The 24,936-nt window shown below is 38.8% G+C and overlaps 2 protein-coding genes across 2 annotated transcripts; both read right to left on the bottom strand.

The window, feature by feature from the left end:
- Nucleotides 1–870: 870 nt before the first annotated feature.
- On the bottom strand, nt 871–8,980 carry LOC140948285 (acetyl-coenzyme A transporter 1-like). The gene is made up of 6 exons (XM_073397519.1): nt 8,330–8,980; nt 6,436–6,924; nt 5,606–5,747; nt 3,514–3,680; nt 2,048–2,269; nt 871–1,356 (listed from the first exon to the last, which is right to left on the bottom strand). Exons 1-6 carry the CDS (start codon nt 8,783–8,785, stop codon nt 1,198–1,200), a joined length of 1,635 nt encoding a protein of 544 aa, XP_073253620.1. The 5' UTR covers nt 8,786–8,980; the 3' UTR covers nt 871–1,197.
- Nucleotides 8,981–9,406: 426 nt separating this feature from the next.
- On the bottom strand, nt 9,407–24,900 carry LOC140948276 (von Willebrand factor A domain-containing protein 7-like). Its single transcript, XM_073397511.1, has 11 exons — nt 24,041–24,900; nt 22,166–22,323; nt 21,565–21,669; nt 20,490–21,116; nt 19,507–19,728; nt 17,274–17,848; nt 16,010–16,187; nt 13,931–14,400; nt 12,630–12,807; nt 11,835–12,424; nt 9,407–11,326 (listed from the first exon to the last, which is right to left on the bottom strand). Exons 1-11 carry the CDS (start codon nt 24,862–24,864, stop codon nt 10,856–10,858), a joined length of 4,398 nt encoding a protein of 1,465 aa, XP_073253612.1. The 5' UTR covers nt 24,865–24,900; the 3' UTR covers nt 9,407–10,855.
- Nucleotides 24,901–24,936: the final 36 nt, after the last annotated feature.

Raw genomic sequence — 24,936 nt, 5'->3', positions numbered from 1 at the left:
TGCAACAACTCGATACAAACCATATCGATCGACTCAATCGCTAAGACGCGCAGTCAAAACAAAACTCTCGAGGCCTAACTAGCCTCGCTTTCGCGCAACTAGACCCGGGCCGGCCGAGAGGTCCGCCATATTTGCATTCGGTGTATGATTTATCAAAATTCTCTTCTCGTCAGCGTTTTACTGATAACAGAAGAAAACAACAGTAAAATAACTTAGCCTCAACTTTGCCAAATAACTTGCCAGACTCACAGGTGATATAAAACAAAACCAAAAAAAAAAAAATTACAGTGTAAGAGAGACAACAAACGCTACATGCTAAACACCGTGGTAGACCCAAAACTGATAATCAAAATACATTGTACAATCATTAATACGTACGAGCTGTGATTGAAACAAATAATTAACAATTCTGTTGCTTGAAGGCAACTGGGCGAATAATTATTGAACCTGAAGGGTAGGTCACGTGTGAGTTCGTTACTTGAGTATGGCAACACGTGATCTGAGAATAGAGCAATCAGATGATGACAACAGGCTTGCAATTAAACATAACAAGATAATAAATAAAATCGTTCCTTTCAAGTTTTAGAAAATAAAAGGCATCTTTTTGTGACACTGAATAATGTAATTCCCTTGAAGCTTACAAGGTGTCAAGTGTGTCCTGGATTAGGATATACCGACCACTCCCTCCCTCCCTCCCACGAATCCAACGTTAACACTAACTTCTCACTTAGAGCAAGTTGTTGGCAGGGGGGGGGGGGGGGGGGGGGGTACCAGGGGAGGGATGGGTGACACTTTCCAAGAATCTTATACTAACCCACTGTCCTTTCTGACATGGGGATCGCCTTTATCAAGCTTCCGTGTTCTCTCTTTCGACTTTTATGCATAGTGGAAGAGCTTAGACCGAGATCCAACAACCACGGAGTATGTGTGTAACCAGAGTCTATATTCCACTAGATATTACTTTCTTACTTTAATAACAATGAAGCAAAGATATATGTTTCAAGGAGTTTTGCACTTGAGACACAACTACTAACTTGGTTCAGTCTGTTGCGAGGTGCACTGCTCGCATTTTTCCGTAATAATTTCTAATTTCACTTAATTTCGCGAAATACATGTCGGAAATTCTTCGGTTTTGGTAACAAATGGATTATTACTTGTAACACTGTCCATTTCAATATATATATTTTTTCATATATATTACTGGTATCTCCAAACTGATTCTGGTAAGTCTTGTAGAGCTCTTGTTTGTTTTCCTTTCCATCGAAGCCACAAAACACCAAGCACCACACAGACGATGGACTCGACATAGTAGCCATCGACAAAAATTTGGCACACACCACCAGCATTCGTACAGTCCTGAAAAGTAAACTTAGACCATGAGAATTCAGTCATCGTCACTTCCTCTTCTATTAGCCTTTCCCATTTATGATTTTGTTGGTTTGTTCGTTGTTTGCTCTTTTGTTTGTTTGTTTGTTTGTTTGTTTGTTTTTGTTTTTTCTCCTCAGAGTAAGAGGGAAAGAAGCAGGCACCTACAACTAAAGTATCTGTAAAGGGAGATCTGCCGCGACATTAGCGAGTTACCATTTCACTGAAAGAGGCATTATCCTTGGCATTCTTGTCATACGTTCGCTGAAATTATGAACAAGTACCAAGAGAAGAGTTTTCATAAAAAATAAGAAGAAAAAATGCAAAAAATACTGTTTTTAGAAAGTATTTGGCAGACACACAGTGCTCAATAGAAGATGAAAGTCTGCTAAGTGAGCCTAACTTTTTCAAGATGCAGTCCTGTTAATTCTTGTTGTTGTTGTCGTTGTTTTAAACTATTTTGCGTCTTTGTTAATAGAAAATTCAACAGTAACTACTTTTCGAAAGATTCATTCTACATGTACTTACATGTATCAAATACCTCTTAACAAAAAAGGGGAATTTTAGCAACGTTTCCATTAACACAAATTACGTCATGGATTTTTGTGCAGATCTCGTGATACTGTGCTTTGTCTGACTAAGAAATGTTTCGACACTGTAAAAAAAGAAATTAGTTAGTCACCTTGGCATGTATTTTTCCGCTACAATGTAGCCCTGGTATAGATGCACCAACACAGCTTGACCAGGTGAGTCCATCCACAAGCCACAGAGCAAGCGTCTGACACCAATTACCACCCAGATTTGTTAGTGTGTTCAAAAGGGTCAAGTACGTCCCGCCAACCCGCGGGTCACTGATACGGGCGTGAAACGCCATGATGGCCACGAACATACAGTACAATGTAACCTGTTGACGGCAAAGAGTGAAGGAAATAAAATAAAACATATCTGTAGTGCCGGGAAGTTTATACGTAATGTATACTTCGTACAATCGAAGTGCATTATCTGAAGCAAAATGTTGCATACAGCATTCTCTGTCCATCTCTGAAGTTAGAAGCACCACATGCAGCAAAATAAAAAACATTTACTGATCACCTCTAAGACGCTTTTGAAAACTGAAAAACATTATTCCGTAATTATTAAACAATTTCCAAAAATTATCTGTTTGCTTATAATTATTTTTTTACTCACTATTTTGTTCATGTACTATATTTTGGAACTTTTCCAACATCATTGGACATACCCATGAAGGCTAGCTAGGTTACATTATCCCCTCAAAATTGACATTTCCCGAGTTTCCAAAATGTACCTCGGTTTCAGACACACTGCCGGTACAGTAGTGTACACAATTAACAATTATTCCTCAAGCCCAAATGGGCTCTGAGTCAATAGCCCATGAAGGCCAAAGGCCAAATGGGCTATTGACTCAGAACTTGAAATACTTGTAATACTTGAACTTGAAATGACTTCTGGGCAAGTACATGGTAGCTACAGCTTGCCCGAATGGCAGGCTGTAAAACTGACTTTCTTTGCACCCTAGTAGTGTACTCTCTTCTGGATTTCTTGTGTTCTTTTTGGGAGAAGTTTAACTCCCAGCAGGGTTTGTCAGAAAATTTGAATTAAACAAAGAGGGATTGAAAGGAGCGTCTTCCAAGGGACAGAACTGTGTGCAGGGGTACAGTTTAGGTATGGGAAGGGGGTACCCACCCTTTACTGAAGGAGTCCATTTTGAATTTTTCATTTAACGGGTCCTGAAAAGTGCATTTCAGTGCATTTTGAGTGGCCAGGGAAAGAAATTTAGCCATGAAGATGACACAAAAGTGCTAGGAACCAAAAATAAGATGAAATATGATGGATTGATTGTTTCACTTGAAAACTTTTCTGTGAGTAGCCTGCACCTTTATGTCAACTAGATGGTGATTTTTGCCGGTTTTTACAGCTTCTGGATAAACCTACAGCTGTAGAATGTACTATCAGAGATATAAGCAAACATCTCACTGTTACATGTAACTACTGAACCACTTTCGCCTCCAGATTTTTGGCCTGTATTCTTTGCACTCGGCCATAAATCTATCAGGAGAAACTTGGTCTGTGACTTACAGTACCAAACTTAAACTTGTATACCAAGAGGTTTATAATTATCATTTTTACCTGGTGAACTGCATAAACCAATAATATCGTGACATAAAAATAAATAGGGAAGAATTCCTGGCTGGGACCACGGACAATGCTGGCCCACCAAACACACACCATGAAGATAACACCCATGAACAATCTGTAGGGCATGGCCTTGAGGAACACATCTAAGGGCCGTGGACCTATAGTAGGCATAGACAACATTTTGTAAATGAAAGTGCTGAGGAGGTGGAACTTTTGCATGACAGGTTCACGCTGTAGCTCCTAAATTACAAATGAACATTAAAGAGGGGCACTATCTGCTACACAGAGGTTTGTAAAAGTAGAGACCTTAAGATACACCATTTATGTGACTGTACATACAGCTAGACCACCTTGTTTTTATGCAGCTACAATGTTGTATCAATTTTTAGATGGAGAGGTGGGATATGGGAATAGGTGCAGGTATTTGAACACTTTCCTTGTCCCCTCTCTGGGGATTTTGACCACAAATTTTGCCCTTCGCAGCAGACATTTGAATTTCACCTTACATAGAACTGGTTCCATTTGAATTGAACCATACAGAGAAAAATGGCTGGAAAATCAGCTAGAAAGCACCACTGACAAAAAAACTTCATGTTGCTCTGTAGCTTCACTTACAGCTGGGCATATAGTAGGTTGGGATTTTAAAAGTTGGAGGGGGGGGGGGGTATTTGGATCAATTTAAGTTTCTGGGAAACTGCCCTCCTACCCCTTCCCTTGGCTAACATTAACACTAAGTCTTACTTCTCACTTAAGGCAAAATTATGGCTTAGGGGAGGGGTAGGTGGGCAGTTTCCCAAAACCTAAATTGATCCAGTTCTTTTAACGGTTCTATTTTCCTTTCGTCTCCTACAAAAGTAGCTGGTGGTCATGTTAAAAATTCCCTGGTCCCTGGCCTCATGATCTTAATGACAGCCCTGAGAAAGGATGATGCTACGCATTGTATTATCCCATCTGGAAAATCTTGGCACTTTTTGTTCACCTATTTGTACATGTAAATGAAGACAGAGACAACGTATGTTGTAGTTTCTTATAAAGATAATGTACAGTGTACATAAATTTATTTTTGTTCTCAAAACAGGCCATCTGATATTACGCAATGGTGCGATTTCACACGATTGACCTCAAATCATATCAGATCGCACAATTTGAGGAAAATCGCATAATTTGTGAAAAAAAATGCCAAATTCAAGTAAAGTAAACAACGAATTCTAACTTAAATTAAACATTTTCCCAATCTTAATGTTATTTAAGGTGTATTTACCACAATTTTCCCTGCACAAAAAAAACCTTTTTTTATCACACAATCTACGTAGAAAATGCCACATTACATGTATTTCTGATTTTTTTAACGCATCCTATCAGAAGGCCTCTTGTACATGTATAAGGATTTTAGCATAAATCCTTCACTGTATTCTACAGTTGCAACACACATGCATTGCACAGGGCTTCTGATAATTCGCGGAAAAAAAAAGTCAAATTTCGCGAGATTTTTGGGGACAAAATCGCGGAAAAATTGGTTGATTTCGCGGGAATTTCGCGGGAATTTTCAGGGCAAACTTGGCCGGAAAGCAATCGGTAAACAAACGGCGGATTTTGTGGTTATTTTCAGGGCAAATTTTGCAAGAAATCGATCGGTTTTGCACTGATCAGACCAGCGTTTTTAATGTTTTTCTAACAGAGGACATCATTAGCTCTTTCAATAACAATACGCTCTAGAAATGAACCAATGGCAAAGCCTTTAAGATCATGGCTAGTGCCCAGTTTTTCGCAACATAATCTACGCCTGGTAGTTTCGGAACGTTGTTTGCACGTTTCAGTGACGAAGTTTTGACATAAATTTGCGAGCTTACGGCAAGTACATACCCCCAGTAGCTGAGACAAGTTTCAAAATTGCTGTACAGACATGTATTTGATAAGATTTCTACCGAATTTCGCGGTATTTTGCATGTTTTTGTGAATTTCGCAGGATTTCGCGGATTTACCTGAATTTCGCGGCTCCGCGACCGCGCGAAACATCAGAAGCCCTGATTGCAATGTCTCCCTGAGTCATGTCATATTATTCATAAATGCAAAAAATGCCCACCTGCAGTATATCTGCTTATATAAACTGGTAACAAAATCTGGATTGGAACCATGGGGATGGCAAGTAGAGCAAGATTCTCTTTAGGAACTCCTGCTTCAATCAGCTTTAATCCAGTTACTGAGTCAGCGGCAGCGAAACCAATCTAAGTAGAGAAGATAAAAGAATGTTGAATACTAACACTGTGAGGATATGCCAAACAGTTTCATGAGCACAAAGTGTTAATGTCTTGGTAATTTTCCTGTTCATCATAAGATAATGTACATGTGTATATTCTCTGCCCTTAATAAAACATGTTGTGGTTTCTTCAGATGGTGTTTGAATGTCATCATGATTTTCCAGAATAAAAATCAACAAAATTAGCATGAGAAATTACTCCTGTAGACATGTGAAGGAAGCATGTCCAGTCAGCAATGGTTAGTATCACTGCCCAAAAGAGAGACAGATGACCACAGGCAGCATGATCTGAACAGTTTTTGATGACCCTGATTGGTGGTCTGGCTTAGGTTTGAAACAAAACCTTCAGCTACAAAAACCAAGCACTCAGTTACAATGATATGACTCTCCTTGACCATTGGCAATTGGGCTACGATGTAAATGACCTTCCAAGGTTTCTCGTCCAGCAAGAAAATCTAATTGTCCCGCAGGACAACCAAAAGGGACTTTTTTCAAGCCCTGATCTTCTTTTCTTACCATACATTCAAGCATCTTAGAAGTATTTTTTTTATGGCAAACTGGCCATGCATCTTATACAGAATTGCCCTTTCTATAGAAATCAATTCATTTTCTACTGTACTCATAAAACTTTTAATGTCTATATATAACTACTGTACCTTGAAAGTGAGAAGTATGACCATGAACTTCAAAATACTTGGGCACCGCAAGATTTTGACCAATGTTTTGTAGCCATCAACAATCCCTTCTACCGATTCCTCACCATGAAGTTCTTGTTCAGACTTTTCACGTTTAAAAAATCCAACTAATGTAGTGGTAACAAGAAAAACAATTCCCCAAAAATAGAAAAATCCTGAGTAGGTGACAAAACCCGTAGACTGGGCCTCAGTTCTTAGATATTTGTTACTGAAATCAGCGGAACTAAGAGCCAGAAACACAACATTTCCCATGAAAAATCCTGCTGTCTGGCCTACAGTGTTGCATGTTGATGCATAACCAACATTTTCTCTAGACAGCATTGTGAGTGCCCAGCCATCAACAGCAATGTCTTGTGTCGCAGCAAGGAAGTTGAGACAGAAGAAGATAGCAGTTAAAAGTGTGATGCTTGGAGCTGTGTCTGTGTTTTCTCCCATCAGTGCTTCAATGTGCTGAAAGAGCAAAACAAGTGTAAAAACTGCTGTATTTCATTTAAAAAAAGCACCTGAGAACTTATGAAAATTATATTCAATTAAGGAAAGCTTATTAAGTTTGAAGGGAGCAGTCTAGTCAAAAAGGATGCTATTTAAAAAATAATAGCAAAAACAGTTAACAAAAAAGGTAGCAACACAAAGAGAAGCCCATAACCAGGAGTGAGCAACTTTAATAGATTATACTTGTGTCAGTGCAATGTTCTCACTGACCAGTTTGTGTTTAGAACAATTACACTGTATTTTGGTGAAAAAAAAAAATTAGATTATAGTAAGTCCTACAAACCAGTCAGCAAACCTTTAGACCTGGAAACCGTATTTTTGACCTATTAATGATGTTTAGATTTCCATTTTCATATTATACTTTGTATGCCCTCATAGACAGAGCAGAGCTTCCATTTCAATGATAAGAAAAAGTACTCTAAAATCTATCTAAAATAAACCGGTCCATGGGTTGCTCACTCTGGGTTAAAGGCGCCTGACACAAATGAGCTCTATTAAAGTGCATAAAGAAAGAAATAACAGTAACTAGAACTGACTTTATAGTTAACTTTCTGTTCTTGTGCATTGGTTGCTGGCCTGTAAGTAATTTTTCTTTCTAAAAGAAAACATTATATCCAGCTACTATATGTCAGCATTTCACCTAGACAAAAGTTTCCGCACATGTATCATGTTGACATTTAAATAAGTATATTACTGTTTAGTAATAACATGAATTTTTAATTACAGAAACATGTAGCCTTTAGACTTAGTACTATATGTGCTAATTTATGCTGGGGAAAATTGGATCGATTACATGTGGAAGGACATTGTCAGACGACAGACATTGTCTGATGTTCAACTGCTACATGTATAGTATTTGCAGCTCTGTATTGATGCTGGTATAGTCAAACTAAGAAAGGCATTCTTGTGATATCCTCTACTATTTGAGGGTGCCTAGCATATTATCATTGTTAAGAATACCAATTAAAAAAATATTAGATTTCACAGTTACCACAAAGCAACGTATTTAGGAATATAGTGGGTTTGTTGAAGTAAGAAATAGTAGGCTTTTACCAAAAATTCCAATTAATTTGATTAACATACATGTAAAGAACCACACAAAGGCAAGTTTAAGAGTGAACTAGACATTGAACTTCCCACATGCCAAAGCTAATGGTAATGAGCACAATGTAAAGTTCTTGTTCAATTGAATAGCATTGGATCAGGCAGTCATGCACATTGTAGTCGACTTTTAATACTCCTCGTTCAACAGCAACTGCTGAGCTATGTAAAAAATATAATGCTTACATAAAAAAAATACCCTTACCACCAACCCTGTCACCAATGTAAACCCCCCAAAGAGAGGCGATTTTAATACTCTCACCTTGGAAAGAATGAGCATAAAGATTCCAATCACGTACTGTACTGGCACGAGCCAGGTCTTCCTTCGTCCAAATCTCGACAAATAAGCTGTGTCTACGATAGGAGCCCACAAGAGCTTCATACTAAAAGGCCAAAACACCAGACTAAACTTAGCTTGGTCCTTGTATTCAATCTTCCTTGTTTGTAGCAACATAGGCATAGCGCCGGCAAGTCCCAAAGGAATGCCTTGTAAAACGTAAAGAAATAAAAGAAGAGCTATACTTCCACTATCTTTTCTCATATTTGGTTTTGCCTCATTTTTGACTTTACTTTCCTCCATCATCTTGGCTTTGTCGGGACCGTTCATCGTAGCTTTTTTCGTCGTCAACTGAACAACATCTTCTTCTTGATCATAACTGAGAATCTCATGTCTCTTCGATGCCTCTGCGGCTCGTGACCTTGTGATCATACCTGACATCCTTGTTAGTTTCTTGATTATTTTTGCATGGTTAGTACTTAACCGACTGCTTTTTAAACGCTATAAAATTGTACCGGCGAAGGACAGAAACGTGGCGACAGATTACAGGTAGTGTACATTTACATTGTTGATTAAATGAAGAGGTAATTGAAATTGCAAATTTCCTCTGGATTTTAGAACTGCGGACACAGACCCTTCCCAGATCTGGTTTCCAGTCTTCCCGCTTTACTTTTGTCCCAGTTTTTTTTTCTCGTTTTTTGTTTATTTGTTTTCTTTTTTTCTTGTTTTACATATATTCACAATGGTTTTTCCATCTGGATTTCCCCGAGGTTCTTTGTTTTTTTTCTTTTTCCAATTGCCCAACCACTCTCCCATAGTTTCCGCGTTTTCACGAGTCCCCCGAAGGTATTTTTCATCTCAATTAGCCAGTACTTCAAAGTGTACGACAAGCTAAGCTTCTTCTACTTTGGGCTGTATTAAAGATTGATTAATTTGAGGGAATATACTGGCTACAACCGTAGACAAAATAATCAAAAATTAACACAGAAAAGGAAAATTCAAGCTCACGAAATTTGTAGGAGGGTGTAAATCAAATCATTTTATATATTACAATTCTTACCAAAAATAAAGTACATATTTATTAAAGACATTTAAGTACAACCTATGTGTACGAATGTTACACTTTTTATTCGCTTTTGACAAGAGAGCAAGATGTTTCAAGCACTTTCGTATGCTAACTTGTAATTATCAAAACAATTAAAAAAATGAGATACCCTTGAAGAGAATAACCATTGCATCATTGCCCCATTAAATACAATACTACAGATAATATGATACACGAAATATCTTCGTCTCATTATCACTTAGTTCGACTCACGGACGGGATGGGGAAGTTATTCCTACGAATTCGTGCCCCACTAAGGGTATACCACTCGGTTCTCTAAATCCTGACCTAAAAAAGCCATTTTCCAGACCCGTTTTTAAACATGGCCTCTAAAATTCATACTCGTAGAAATTATGTTATCATTACTTGACAGGAAGAATACTGAAAAAAAAATCTATTTCGAATTCGCATATTACGCCAATTGAGCTACGCATATTACGCCTAAAAAATCAAAATCATCTTTCTCGTACTCTTTCTTTCTCATTCATTTGGGATTGAAATTACCAATACGTTCATAAACTCCCGTAGTTCCCTCGAAAACTATATCCTATTCCAGACATGAAAAACGACGAAGTCAATACCCGTTCTCAGACCGAAACAACGCAAATACCATGCCCACATACCTATATACCTTAGAGGGAGTAACCTCCCCCACCCACATCCCCCGTGGTTACTCCCCTCCCTCCGTGAGTAGTCTAAACATGAATGAAAGGAATAAGCCAGGGTATAATATATCATTATTGGCTCTTTTGCAAATAAAATTATATATACTTAAACCGTAATGAAGGCACTATTTACATCAAACGTACGCGTAACGCAGTCCTAAAATTGATTGAGTAAACCAAGTGGAATAAAGTACACTTGTTGGCTTTCTAAAGTAGTGCCACGTACTGAATGTAAGTTCGTCTAGATGGCTGAATGCTAACCTCGACTCAGGGATCGTTTGTTAGGAAACTATCTTTCCCTTTCATTATCATTGCTATCGACACTAGCATCAATAATGATAATAAAAAAAGTGACTGATATAATGTGATTGACAAAACTACGAGTCTGAAAATTTCTGAATTAAACAAAAACAGCAAAGAAGCACACACACTACATGTATCCAGCTCCGCGGTATGGCCAGTACCTTACGGATACGCACAGCCATTTCAGCCATATAAGTGGTTTTGGATACCTCTGACAGTGTTTAAATAAGTAAAACTTGAGTTAAAGGAATATTAATATAGAACTTCATCGACAAAAAGAATTCAGCACCGAAGCACACACTACCAACTGCGTGGTACGGCTTGTACCGTACGCATGCGCACAACTATAATATATCACCCGGACAATGGAAGTCATGGAGAGCTGTTTCACCCTTTGTCGAGACTTTGAATGCTTCGCACCAGAACTTAGAGTCCTCGTTAACTGGGATCTTCCAGATCTTCAACAGTAACGTCTTCTGATTTATTATGGAGTTGTAATTGACTGCCGGACGATTCCCAAACCATGTTAACTTTAGCGGATGATTTTGGTCTCAGTGAACCCCTTTTTTGACAATAAACGAGGGCTGAAACAAGAGTTATCAGCAATATGAAAACTGCAGTGGCTATCAAGACAACGTACAAAGTTTTAAGGCGTCTGTTCCCACTATCCGAATCCTCCGTTTTGTGGGGACTGCCATCTACTTTTACAATGATAGAGAAGACTTGAAACTGTCTTACGCCGGTGCTGCTTGATGCTAGTGTGGCCGTCACGTTTACTTGCGTGACGGTTTTTGTAGCGGCATGAGATTGAGACGTCAGGATCAACAGGCAAGAAGTGGACTGCATTGTCTTGAGAAAAACGTGAGATGGCTCAACATTTCCATCCGACAAGGATTGATTCGTGAGCACCTGTTGACCAAAAAATAACAATAAAAAAAGGAACGCGTGACGCGTGACGCGGCATTTGCATGGTGGTTAGAGACTATGTCATGTGGGTATAAAAAGTGACAAATAATTGTTTTGGGAGATTTTGCTATGGGAACAGTTATTGTTTTAGAAAATGTATTATGTTAATAGTTACGAGTTCCTCGAGGGACTGAATTTACGCTTTACTAAGTAGCAAAACTCAGTGAAAGATACTTCTGTTAATTTCCGGCCGCCATGTTGGTGTCCATCCGAATGAGCACCAACAGGGCGTTTTCATACAAAGCTCTACAAATTTAGGTAAATCATTTCACCGAATATCTTGAATATGAAAACTTGTAATGACTACTGAATCTTGGCGAGGATCTTTGCATATTCACATCCTTCTATTTCCCTTTGATTGAAGGTTTTTTTGTTTAGCTTTTTCTTTTTCTTCAATTATTTTGTGTTATTTCAGAGCCGGTTAATTTTGTACGGAGCAAAAATTGCTTACGTGAAATGTGAAGGTGTCGTCCAACGCTAAATTCTGTACCGTGAAATTGACCTCTAGTCTTCCCCCATCCGTCAGAGAGAAACGATCTTTGGTTACAGAAGCTTCTAAAGGCAAATGAGGAAAGGCTGGTACCACAGACACTTGGATAGAAAATAATGCCACCTTTCTGAGATTTACATTGCTTAATTGTGAGACAGCGTTGACCGTCAAGTTTAGCACCTCATTGACTTCACCACGTGACTTGATGACCACGTGACACACAGCACTGGCATTCGTTGGCAGAATGAGGCTTAAAGGCATAACGTAACTGATGAGAGCAGGCGTTTTTGTCACTTCAAATAAGAAGGAACCATTAGAGCCGAGGTTGAGTAGTGTAAAAGGGATCTTGATGGTGTTCCCAGGATAAAGGGACACAGCTGTGTTGCTTGGTTTGGCGCTGAGGGACACAATATCAGGAACAAGGCTGACAGAACAAGTGCCCATGTTACCAACGAGGTCAAGACCGACGAAAAGCACACTGGGATGACAACAGTTAGATGTGAAAGAAGCTGTGATGAATGTGTTTACTGCACCCAGATTAAAAGCATCGACTAAAACAATAATAAATACACAAGAAAATAAGTGTCGTTCGTCTGCTAAGCATAAGAAATTTTACACCTTCTCATCTCAGAGTCTGTGAGACAATCATTCAACAACTGTCAAAAGCACTATTAAACACACTAATTGAGCGTAAATAGTGACGTAATTAATCGTCAAAGTCACAGAGTGTACTAAGGGTGTATAAACGTCACCTACCTTGCAGAGTTCCATTGTCGTTGCCTTGTGTTGCTATCGACGCTAGACCTTCTCCAGTATCGATGAAAACGACACGTGCATGCCACGTGTTCAACATGCACTTTGATCTGTCATGTGTATTGTTGCAAGATCTAGTTTGGTTAATTACTGTACATGATGGAGGAGAAAGATCTGGGTTCTGCAAGGTTTAATTAAATTGAATGTTTTCAGAAGATAGTTTTAAAATTAAAGAGTTGATAAAACAAACTGGCCACCATAGAAAGATTAAGCTCACTAGTAACCATGGCAATGGACCATTACTTTCGTTTGGTAATAGGGACTTTAAGATCTGACAACGCGGTGGCAACGATAACGTCAAAAAAAACAATAGGTTTGATGGGCAAAACAATAACTTTGCACTCTAGGCATCACACTTTTTTAGTTTGCCATTCGTGCAGGTCGACGACGTGACATTGCCTAATTACACGTTTTATAGAGGACGTAAACAGTCGAAGACGAAATTTTATTTCTCTTTCTGAACTTGGATATTGTCCCTAGGAATTCAGCTCCAGGAGGGTTCTCCTACATTAAAGTAAGTGCATGGGTAGGAATTATCGCGAGAAAGGATAAAAGAACGCAAATTCACTTTTCAAAACAATGTTTTTGCTGCTATCACTTCCTTGGATCTTAAAGTCCCTAAAGTTGAGGAACTAATGAACACCAAAAAAGCAACAAATCAATTGAACAAAGTTCAAGTTAGTTGATAGTATATGACTGTTTTATATACTACTACATGAGAAATTTCTCCACTTTGATTGGCTTAGAGCAGTGGTATTTCAGCTTAATTTGAAATACCTACATGTGGAAATTACAAACCTTTTGCGGATAGTAGTATAAACAAATAATAGCATGATTTGTACGTGATATTTGGCATAAGTTCCACTTGTTATATTTCAAAATTGTCTCAAATTTGCTCGGCTAACGGCTTGTGAAATTACGTATAACAATGTTGAATTATCACTCGTGGTATTTATGTCAAATATCACTACAAATCATGCTATTACCTATACAAATTGCAGCCAAATCGAAGAAATTTTAGATCAAAAGGTTACACAGCTTACTCCAGAAAGGCGGCAAATGTAGTTATTCTTTTGTCTTTATGATAATTGGCCCTTAATACATCGTTGTAAGGTAAAGCTAATTTGAATTGTACACATTTAATTGAGGCAAAGAGCGCTAAAAAGAAAACATATAAACGAAAAATAATAAAAGCAGTATTGCCGCCATTTTTGAATAAAATTGGTGTATCACAAAAAGTTTACCTTGTTTCTAGATACAGCCACTTGAATAGAAAATAACGCGATCTTTCTTTCATGTACAGTGCCTGGTTGTATAACAGCTTTGACCGTCAAATTTTGAGGCTTTCTGACCTCACCACGTGACTTTATAACCACTTGTCCAGCGGTACTGGCATTCGCTTTCAGAACGAGGCTAAAAGGCATTACGTAACTAATAAGTGCGGGTGTTTTAGTCACTTCAAATGAGAATGAACCTTTAGAGCCCAGGTTGACGAGTTTAAAAGGGACCTTGGTGGTGTTTCCAGGAGAGAGGGACAGTGTCGTGGTGCTTGGTTTGGCTCTCATGGACACTATATCAGGTACAAGGCTGATGGAACATGTGCCCATATTTCCTACAAGGTCAAGTCCGACGAAAAGCACTCCAGGATGACAACAGTTAGATGTGTATGTTGCAACGATCGATTTGTTTGCTACACCCTGATCGAACCTGCCAACTAAAAAAATAAACACAAATATTTTCATTAAGACTCGAATCTTTGCATGAAGTGTTGAAGTGTTATGTAGTTTCAAGAGGGGTATTACACAAAAATATCGCTTTGTACATGAGGTTACATCTACGCAAAAGCAGCTTCTTCGGTGAAAATTGAATTTGAAACATTTTTACCATTGAACTGGTCAATAGTGAAACATCGATCCGCTATGCTCCATTCGAAAAATATTCTTTTGTTTGCTTGTTTACGTTTTTGTTTTTTGTTTGTTTTAGCTTCAGCAGAGACAAGGAAAGCTCCGAAACGTTTTCTTCAATTGGCCTTCGTGAAGGACAAATGTCTTGGATTGGTCCATTTAAGTTAGCGCAAAAATTGAACCGAGCAACGTGAGTCGTAACTAGAAAAACCGACTTTTCCTGGAATGTTGGATAAACTAAAGTAAAGGTTAAACCACTTATGCGTTTGATTATCGGTTTTAGCCATTCCAACTAAATTCAAATGCATCTGAGGGACCATCAGTGAACGTTAAGTGAAAATTAAGAAAAAATAACTTCATCAGTTTCAAATGACCCAAAAAGTCACATTTTCAAGAATAATTCATCAAGATCCAACGTATTAGAGATTTCTCAAAACAAAAACTTGAAATCGGTTGTGTTTTTCAAAGCACAGACTCGAAATCGAAATAACTGGCTCATAAGGTGGGTTGAGTTTGTTGTTGGCTCTCTCTTTTGCTCCGAGAGGTTTTCCTCCGGTTTCCCCTCTCCTCAAATGCCAACATTTTCAAATAGGCCATTTGCACTTAGAGGTCATGTGACATCGTTTTTATGAAAATGAAAGTTATATGATTTTTTCTTCGAAAAACGATTAGTGGGTCATATCTTAAACAAGATAATAGTGATTTGGATTTTTAAACCCGCCCCATTTTCTTAAAATAAATAAGTTCGTGGCTGGTCACGTGACCAAAATATGATTTTTTAAAATTATGAATTACCTCTTTTGAATACAAATTTTACACTTAAACATCAAGGAAGATGTTGAAAAGATGATGTAGCAACGTTTACAGAGCATCTGAGCGAAATTATAAAACGTTTAACAAGATATAAGAAAAAAGTAGTTTTGGCCGCCATGTTGGAGGGTAACAGTATGCCCTCCAACATTGCGGCCAATACAAATCATACTACTTTGTTGAAAAATCAAAGCGCCATAAAATACCTCCCTTACATACGTTTCCTCTCAAATTTCGCGTGTAAGATATTGTTTATGTGCTCTATCAGTTTTTGGCATCAGCAAGATTCCAACTCATTGGTAGGAAGCATTGGTCACGTGACCTCTTAGTGCAAGTGGCCTATTCCAGGGCTAATCTTTATTTATTTTATTTTCTGATTTAACCACGTCACACTTTTCTATTACTTAATTAATTCAACTGAAGTATGACGTCAATTTTTAAGTTTCTTTGCAGAAGCTCGAAGTTTTTTGTTTCAAGTATAAATCTCCAGTTACATCGCCTTTAAAAGAAACTCCGCTTTTTCGTTTGCCAACGTAATAGAAATGCAAATTTTCAACATAAAGGTGTGCATTGACTTCATGTTCATTTCACTTTTTGTTTTGCACTTACCTTCAAGGGTCCCGTTTTTATTGCCTCGTGTTGTTATCGATGACAGTCCTTCTCCAGCATCAATGAAAATGACTTGCGCTCTCCACACGTTTAGGATGCAGTCTGGTCTGCCGTATACCTTTGCGCATGTCCCGGTCTTGTTTACCACTGTACATGAGGGAGGGTCAAGGTCAGGGTTCTATAAATTGAAAGACGTGACATAATTAAATAACAAAAGGCTATCTTATTAAAGTCAGAGAGTAAATATGTATCAATAGGAATGACTGAACGACTGAAAACGCGTTTTCTGAAAAGATGGATAGGAGCAAATGTGTTTAGAAATTTAAAAGGGGTACACAAAAATGAGATGTCAAAGCAAATCGACCACCTTAAAGAGAGAAGATAATTAATCTCTCTAGGGTGTTCAAGAGTAAAGAAGAATTCTCTGTAGGACTGGCTATGTTTCAGTCATCGATAAACAAACAGTTTCTTTTTACATGGCTGAATTCGCAAGCGGGCAAGATGAAGCGAATAATCATGCATTCTGATTGCCTACCAGAGCGAGCAAGATGCTGGATGCCGCTGGTCCCGCAGGCAAAAGTTCTCCAGTTTAGCCATATAATGAATCATTTATTGACCAAGCTTGTTCAGCAAGTTGGCCAAAGATTGGCCTCCTTTTTTATTTTATTATTATTATTATTTTTTTGCATTTTTTTTTTTCCCGAGACGAAGTTAAAAAAGAACGCAAAAAAGAACCTGGCCAAGGCTCGAGACAATCCCTGAGAAGCCTGTTCGGGGGAGGAGCGCGGGCTCATTTCCCGATCAGCGGCTGGTAATTGAGCCTAATGTCCTGTCCAGCCATCTTGCCCTCACGCTTGGTCGATAACGCATATATAGCGACTGAGAGTAAGTAGCCTGTTTACACTTGGTTGGTTTCCGGGGACTGCCCGAGTACGGCATATAGTTTCGCACTAATGTGAAGACACCCTTATACCCATGCCAGTTGTTTTAACCCGGTATCGGGCCTTGTACTCAGGCACTAACGTAGGCAGCGGCTCCCTGTTTGCTCAAGTTTTCTGCTAGTTCCGAAGCTGTCCATTGCTTTCCAAACCCAAAACTTCCTGCTACTGTTACATGTACGTTTCAAAGACTGCGTCAGATAACGCAAAATGGAGTGAATACATACTCTGGAGGGTACACAAGGTATGAACACCATTTTGTGCCGCTACCTTGGCACTGCATTAATTAAAGTACCGTGTTCGTTTTTCTTTCTATAAATTCTTACCTTGGATGCCACAGTAACAAACAAAACCATGAAATTAACAACCTGGGTGAAGTCAGAATTCTGTGACGCAAATACCGTGACAGTGCTTGTCACGCCATATTTTGCGTTGCTAGGGGCAAGGAGGGTAAGTCGAAGAACCAACGTGTCATTCATTCCTAAGGTGCCTTTTGAGGGACTTATGCTCTTGTAATACTCCAGGTCGTCCGATGCAGTGAAATACAAGGTTTGCGTGTCCCCGGAGTTTTTAACGTTAATTTCTACTTCTAAAGTTCTCCCGGGAATAATCGTGTTTGAGCTGTTTCTACCGTCCACATTTTGGGACAGTTTAACGTCACCAAGAGTAAACAGAGTTGGCTTTACACGCTGAAAGCGAGCACCAGTCTTGTCTATGCCTGTCACCTTGAGCCTAAATTTCTCTGGAGATGGAACAAAGGTAACGAAATAGGAGTTCTTGTAAGATCCTTGTGTCATGTTAAATGTTTGGAGGTCGGTTCCGTTCACGCCCACAAGTGTTAAATTGCTTGCTTTCTCTATTTCCTTACCGATGAAATCCACCGTAAGTAACAATGTTTGCCCTGTAAATGAGATTTTAGACGTCAAAAAGGAGGGTTACTGCCTGAAACGTAGTATAATCAACTTGCCTCATACGTCCGCCAGGCGTCGCTGAAACTTCATAAAAATTTAATCATGTATTCATGAACATAGCAGTGAAAACTGAAGATTATGAAAAGGCAAACGTTTATTTAAAAGAAATGAAAGAACGGAAAATCGTACTGTGTTCCATAGATTGCTAACCTAACTTGCATTTTGTTGTTATTTTCGTCCATATTTTTGTCGTAAAATAGCCTGGGAGTTAACTTCGTAGGTTTCTCGTGTGGCAGTGATGACGACTCACTTATGAATTTTTATTTTTAACTACTTTTGATATATTTTTCTTTGCTTCTAAAATCCAATATAATTTTTTTAAAACAGCTGTTAACAAAACCCATAGATCAAATAGTCCTCTAGGAATCAATCATGGTACCTCTTAAGCTTCATCAAATAAAAGGTTTTACTGTTTCGGTTGAACACAAATATATGTTGTGGAGTACCGGGATGGAAAAAAAGTAAAAAAGAAAAAATATTCACAAAGTTACTTTTTTGAATGACTGTAAGGAGTTTGAGTCATAGGGATTGTGACGTCACGTCAAATCCGCCATTTTGAATTTTGAGGCATCTATCTTGATTTTTAGCGTACGCACTGGGTTAAAAATGAAATCAGCAAAATATATTTTATTAACTTATTTACGAAATTAATATATAGCGCTGATATCTATAAACACAGTCATTAGCAATAATTATGCTTAGTATAATGTTAAATTGTAATTAGCATATTATTCACACACAAAAAATATATCGATGAAGATTAAAAACAAACAGCTTTTAAGTTTAAGTTTGGTATATTTTGTCATGCTAACACAAGTAAGTAAATTACAGAAAATACAAAAAGTGCATGACTGGAGAATAATTAGGGGAAACTAATACTAAAAACATACTAAAAATTAAGAAGTAAAACTTAAATACGGCCCAAAACTAACTTAATTAAATTGCAAACTAAAACTGACACTAAAAATTAAGAAGTAACATTTAAATACGGCCCAAAACTAACCTAATTAAATTGCATATTTTTCACTCACGAGTTACACCTGATTTATTAAAATTGACACAAATGATCTAATACATATAGATAAGGTCTTAGTTCGCACCAGCTCATAACTTTCCATTCCTAGTGAAAGAGCCCGTGTATGCTAGTAGTGTATTGTTTATGCTCTCTCTGTAGTAGTATAATGTCCGTTTGTAGAAGTCGCAGCAATAGGTTTTTTCTTTTTTTTTTTTTCTTTTATCGTGTGTGCCGTCTGTATAGTTTTCGTTAGTCACATCCTTGCTTCTTAAAACTGCTTAATGAAGGTGCATATATAATGTTGGATTTAAAGTAAAGAAATTTGTGTGAAAACGCACCATGCCAAGGAAAACGTTGACATAAAATTGTTATCAGATAATTTTTTAATTTGGGGGGAAAGTCAGAAAATTTGTTGGCTGTTCATTGAGTTGTTTAAAGTTTATGAATCGACAACCCACCGTGTAGGCTAAATAGAGCTTGCAATAAATTTGTTTAAGCAAAAAAAAGCCTAAAGAAAAAGGGGCTTTTTTTATTTACTTTCCGTGCGTACGGCCTACTTGCATGTTCCCTTACCTCTCAAAGGATTTCCTACGACACGCCTTGTAGTTCCTAGTTCCAGGTCTTCTACGTCTAACAGTTGGTAAGTGAAGTCAAGAGGACTGGAGCCGGTAACTTGGAGTGTGTATGGTCCAACACAGGAAACTGCAAGCTTTAGGGTCCCGCTAATCAAGTTACTAGCTTCTGTAATAAGAAGCTTATTTGACTGGGTTACAGTTTTGAGTAGCAATGAATTTCCTGTGAAAAAATATCAGGGCAAAATTGAAGGTTTGAAAATAAAAACGCATGAAATGCGCCTGTCTAGGAACAACACTCAGCGTGCAGTCTCCTGGGCAGTTACTAAGCAATTACAAATAGGAAGAGGGTAAAAAGGGCCGTTTACCCTCCTTTCTTCACCTCCTGAATTTATTTCTTTAAAACCACCGCCAATCATCTAGGCAAATATTACTGAAACAACTCTTCAAGGAATGAAATGAGTGTATGGAGGAAGTAGATATCCCGGCCCAAAGTAATAGGTACTTTAGTGACTCCCTCTATATTTGGTATACAGTCGTCTTTTAATTTTTAGTCGATTGTTTTGGTATTTTGGTGATAATTTTGGGAAGCACGGGTGGCGCAGTGGTGAGAGCACTCGCCTCCCACCAGTGTGGCTCGGGTTCAAATCGCCGTTTCGACACCATAATTATGTGAGTTGAGTTTGTTGTTGGTGCTCTTCATTGCTCCCAGAAGTTTTTCTCCGGGTACTCCGGTTTCCCCCTCTCCTTAAAAACCAACACTTCCAAATTTCAATTCGATCTAAAACGCACGGACACGTTTAAACGAGTTGATATAAGACCTGCTGAGTGCTTCGTGGTTAATGAAATTACAATTTACATTTTTTTACCAACTTTTTTAGCTTTAGGCAGGTTATCTGTAGAAGACTTTTGTAAAGTTGCTGTTTAAATGCATATATTTTTTATTGCCATAATTATTCATGGGGGCTTAATTACTTTACATACCTTCCTTAGTTTTGACATCTAAGCTTGGCGAATTCGCTGCCGTTAATATAAAAACCAAGCGTTCTAACGTGCTGTCTACATCCACGAAGTGAACTTGACCACTGAAGGACTGAGTTCGAGTTTCCTTCATATTCAACAACTCCACTTTTCTGAGGGCAACAGATGAGTTAGATGAACCTCCACTATCAATAACTTCAACAACCTGAGCTACTCCGGCCTTGCTAGTTTCAAGCACTTGTCCACCTGTTTGGGCAGCGATGGCCTGGTACAGGGCTTGACTTTGAGCATTTCTCCTTGTACGGTGACGGCGAGACTCTCTAAAGTTCAACAATTGATCCGATTGCTGGGCATCTCGCTTTTTTCGCCGACCGCATTCACCGGATAAAATCAAATTAATCTTGACTTTTTTCTCCTTAGCAAGGGACATGATTTCCCTTTCTCTATGCTCATCTTTCACATCTGCGTCTGAGAAGTAATAAATGATGGTCTCCGGAGGACAGTGGAGAAGGGCCTGGTAAACACCCGTCATGCCTAGTTCGGGGCAGTCCCCGCCTCCAGAAGCGGTTAGGTTGTTAACTGCGTCGATCACTGTGTTTGCATCACTTGTTACTGTAACAGGACCCACCTCTATAAAGGGAAAGAGAAACGTTGTAAATAACAATGGACTAGATTAACGGCAGTTTTATAAAGCTGATCATTATTTTACTGCTACCATGCTAATGAGTCTATATCTTCGCTTTGGGTGTTTATACCCAAATTTGCTCCCAAAATATAATTGATACGTGCCGTGTTTTGATAGGGGACGGGTAATGAGCAAACTGTTGTTGAGCTTCTGATGATTTTCTGAGGCAAGCAGCAATGAGCATGGTTATTATTGGACAGGCGTTCCCTTGTTTTAAATCACAGACTAAAGGGAAAAGTCTCGATTTTCTAATCAGCAGGGGAGTACGACCATAAAGCGTGCGTCACAAGTGTAATAAGGAAAAGCTAGTGTAAGGTCCACATGTTTTTTGTTCTTCTTATCTTCGCCTTGTTGGATGATGAGCGGTAAATGTTGATAAATCAGACGACTTACCTGGATCGCTGAAAGGCACAAGAATGTACGTGAAAGATGCTCCTTTCTTTTGTAAAGTTCGCTGAACAAAATCGATCGATACTCTTTTCACCTCGCTGATTTCATCTGGCGCAAACAAAATAGAAAGCGAGTTATAACCACATTATTCCGCAAGTCTCAAGACCCTAAATAGTAAAATTGTGTACTGTGTTGTATGTTGTATGTTGTAACGAGCGAGCCAGCCACGAAACTACAAACTACTTACTCTGGGATTGTAATTTTTTTTGTCCTCCAAATTTGGCTTCTATTCGTTGTAAACGCTTCCAGCCTGACTAAAAATGTAGCCTGGGGGGCGGTCTCCAAAAATTTTTTTTTGGCCCTTCAGGCCTTCGTTTGGTCTAAAATTAAGGGGCCAGTCCCCCCCTGGATCCGCCACTGGCTTTGGCACATTTCTGTCGTATGACTGGAGTCATTGTAAGTCCAAAAAGCCATACTGTTTTACAATCGAGGCCCAGGCCTACTGGTCCACCCAAATATCCAACCAAAAATGATAGCCACAGGGGAGTTTTATTTAAGCTTTATACTTTTTGGCATAAAAAAGGAATCATTATTTTTAACTCACCGCTCATGCTCCCAGATACATCTATCACTAACGCCATGGAATTCTCCGACTTCAGGTTCAGAAATTTTGCGAAGATGTCATCACCAACAGTAGAGCGAATGTCACTCAGGAATATGCTGGTGGCTTCAATAGCAAGGTCAGCGGCAATTTTATGCAAGCTAAAAAAAAAACAGGAGAAAGAAGAAGAGAGGTAACACATTTAATTAGCTGTGGGTAGAATGCTCTTATATTAAACCTCGTTCCCAGGATTTTCTCCTTCTCTTCCCTCTCTTGTTCTCTCGTTTCGTAGGGACGAGTAATAGAGAACCCTGGGAACGACTTTGTCTCGATACCTAGCGATCGTTGAATTGAGCTTTCGAATGATAAGAAGATGTTGGAGATGAAGGGGTTATCCGTCTCTAAGAACAGCTGTTTCGTATTCTTCCCCTCTTCCCCTTCTTCCCATGACCCCATCTCCACTCTCCCCCCCTCTCCCCCCCCCCCCCCCCCACCTCCCTGCTACGCTTACACCAGGCGATTCCAGGCCATACTAAAAAGATGCAGTTTGCTTAACTAGACTAAGCTTCTGATTTCAGATGTAAGCACAGGAAGTCCATATATACTGTCTCGGCCTATGACGCGTTCCAGGCAATAAACAAAATCAATCAGCCAATCAGCTTCCAAATCACTCAAATCACTTGTCTACTCTTCATTGGTCAGTGGATAAAGCGACCGCTTGATCATGAGATCCCCACGCTTTTCACATGCTGATTCTCTCATCTTTCACATGTCCTTCTATGTTTTCTAGCATGCTCTTTTGAGATCTACAAAAACCGTTAAATATACTCGCTTGGGGCTTGCTAGCAGTTTTCATAGATCTCGAGAGTGAATTATTTTCTTAGATAACATGAACAAACAATATTTATTTGGTAGATTGATCACAGAAAGGACGTCAAAAACGGAAGTTTCACAGATTATTTTGACGTCATTTCTATGATGAAACACTCAGGAATGCGATCACTCAAAGCAAAGTTTCGAGTATTGCGTAAAAGTTTTTACTGTCACGCACGTCTTTGCATTCAAGTAATGCGTTTGCATGTTTTTACATGTGTGTACGTACGATGGTTTTGTATGCTCGAATTAGAGACTCTCTTCTACATGCTATGGGCTTAACTCACAACGCTGATCATTTAAAAAAAAAATCATGTCTTGTGGGTTTGTTGTGATCGTTGCTTAAAGCTTGATGAATCGAAACCGTGATCAATTTCACTGACGAAAATCGTTAATCGGCTTAAATCTTTTTTAAACGAGAATGACACCTATTTAATTCACCTGTCAAAAATGCAGCGACTAAAAAATGGTCTCAGACTGATCTGTTTTGGAAGTTCAAGTCCCCGCATGCATATATAAAATACTTTAACTTGCACTCTTTAAAAATTTTCGCCCTTTTACAACGTAACTTGGCTGTTTTTTGAAGGTTGGAAGCAAATTATTACGTAAACGTAACCTAACTAACATTGCTCTTGGGTGCTAAACACAAACTGTGCAAATCAGTAAGCGACAGTCTAAGGTTCCTCTCTTTGCTGCATAAGTCTGAGTTAATTAAGGTTTCAAGACTGATTACCCCACTACAATCGCTAGACTATAAACCTCTTCTACTGAAGTGGGTAATTTATCTATTTACTTATCTATCTATTTATATTATTTATTATGATTTCCTTATAACAGGGCTGAATTCAAAGCTGTGTATTTATAATAATTCACAAGTGCAGCTATTTTTGTTTTGTCTTTGTATGAAGTTTTACAATCGGGACAGTCAACTGAAGTCAACCAAGACTAAAAAAAATTTCCACGGCCCTGCGACAAGGAAAGCATCTCATAAACCCAAAATCTTACCTCGCGTGAGGAGAATCAAGTGTAGAAGTCGAATCTTTGTTAATCCCGCCGGTAGCAGGCTTCAGACGGCTCTCATCCATTGTCCCACCATGGCTACATTTTCCCATATTTTCAGGTTTCTTGATGTCTTGATCTGACCTATATCCACTAGTAAGCTTCATTGTGATCAAATTATTTTCACATTCCCCTGGTTTGCAGTCCTTGCATGTTGCTTCGTTGGGGCCTGCAATATACTCTTGCGGGATGTCGCTTCCGGGTCGGCCTAAAATGTCATACGGTACTGGATTGCCGAGTTCTATCCAGTTGGAATGGCTGTAAAAATCCTGCATCGTGTGCAAAGCTTCACCGGCCAAATTTCTTGCATGTTGTAGTTTATCTCCTTGAAGAAGCATCGTAACAAGCTCTTGACGTAGCTGCACGAGCCGCGTAGCTCCTTGCTCAAACTGCTTGCCATCGAAGTGAGCAGAAGCCGAGGTACTAAAAGGGAAAGAATCAATTTCAGCGTTGGCGCTCTGAATTTCGTTTAAAGCATTGAGAAACTTGATCTGCGGCGATATGTTATCAATAGTAACTTGTATAGCTTCTTGAACATCAATCGATAGAAGATGATCCAAAATGTCTGTTAGTGAATCGTTTTTTAAATACTGCGGGTTCTCAACAAAAAAATAGAGAAGTGGTTTTAGAAATCCTTCCTTTGTTATCACTGCATGATCACGCATTGTCGACTTTCCGTTTCCTGAGAGAACTCGAGGCAGGAAGGCTACGGTGGTAACAAGAAAGCAGGCCGCCAATATAAAAGACGCTAAAAGGGAGAGATGTGTCATGTTTGGTCGGAGGTAAAGGGAAATTTAAGTGACCGATGTCTTTGTGAAAATGAAACCTTACCAAGCTGACCT

This window comes from Porites lutea, chromosome 1 (assembly GCF_958299795.1).
Source record: "Porites lutea chromosome 1, jaPorLute2.1, whole genome shotgun sequence".
NCBI classification, from domain to species: Eukaryota; Metazoa; Cnidaria; class Anthozoa; order Scleractinia; family Poritidae; genus Porites; species Porites lutea.
This window is presented reverse-complemented; position numbering and strand designations above follow the sequence as displayed.

Coding starts and splice junctions, on each gene's coding strand:
- LOC140948285 (XM_073397519.1), bottom strand. CDS start 8,785: ATGTCAGGTATGATCACAAGGTCACGAGCCGCAGAGGCATCGAAGAGA. Junction 3,681..5,605: donor TATAAGCAGATATACTGCAG/GTGGGCATTTTT, acceptor TGCCTACTATAG/GTCCACGGCCCTTAGATGTG. Junction 2,270..3,513: donor TGGTTTATGCAGTTCACCAG/GTAAAAATGATA, acceptor TGCCGTCAACAG/GTTACATTGTACTGTATGTT.
- LOC140948276 (XM_073397511.1), bottom strand. CDS start 24,864: ATGACACATCTCTCCCTTTTAGCGTCTTTTATATTGGCGGCCTGCTTT. Junction 19,729..20,489: donor AGATGTCAAAACTAAGGAAG/GTATGTAAAGTA, acceptor ATTTTTTCACAG/GAAATTCATTGCTACTCAAA. Junction 12,808..13,930: donor TGGCTGTATCTAGAAACAAG/GTAAACTTTTTG, acceptor TAAACCTTGCAG/AACCCAGATCTTTCTCCTCC.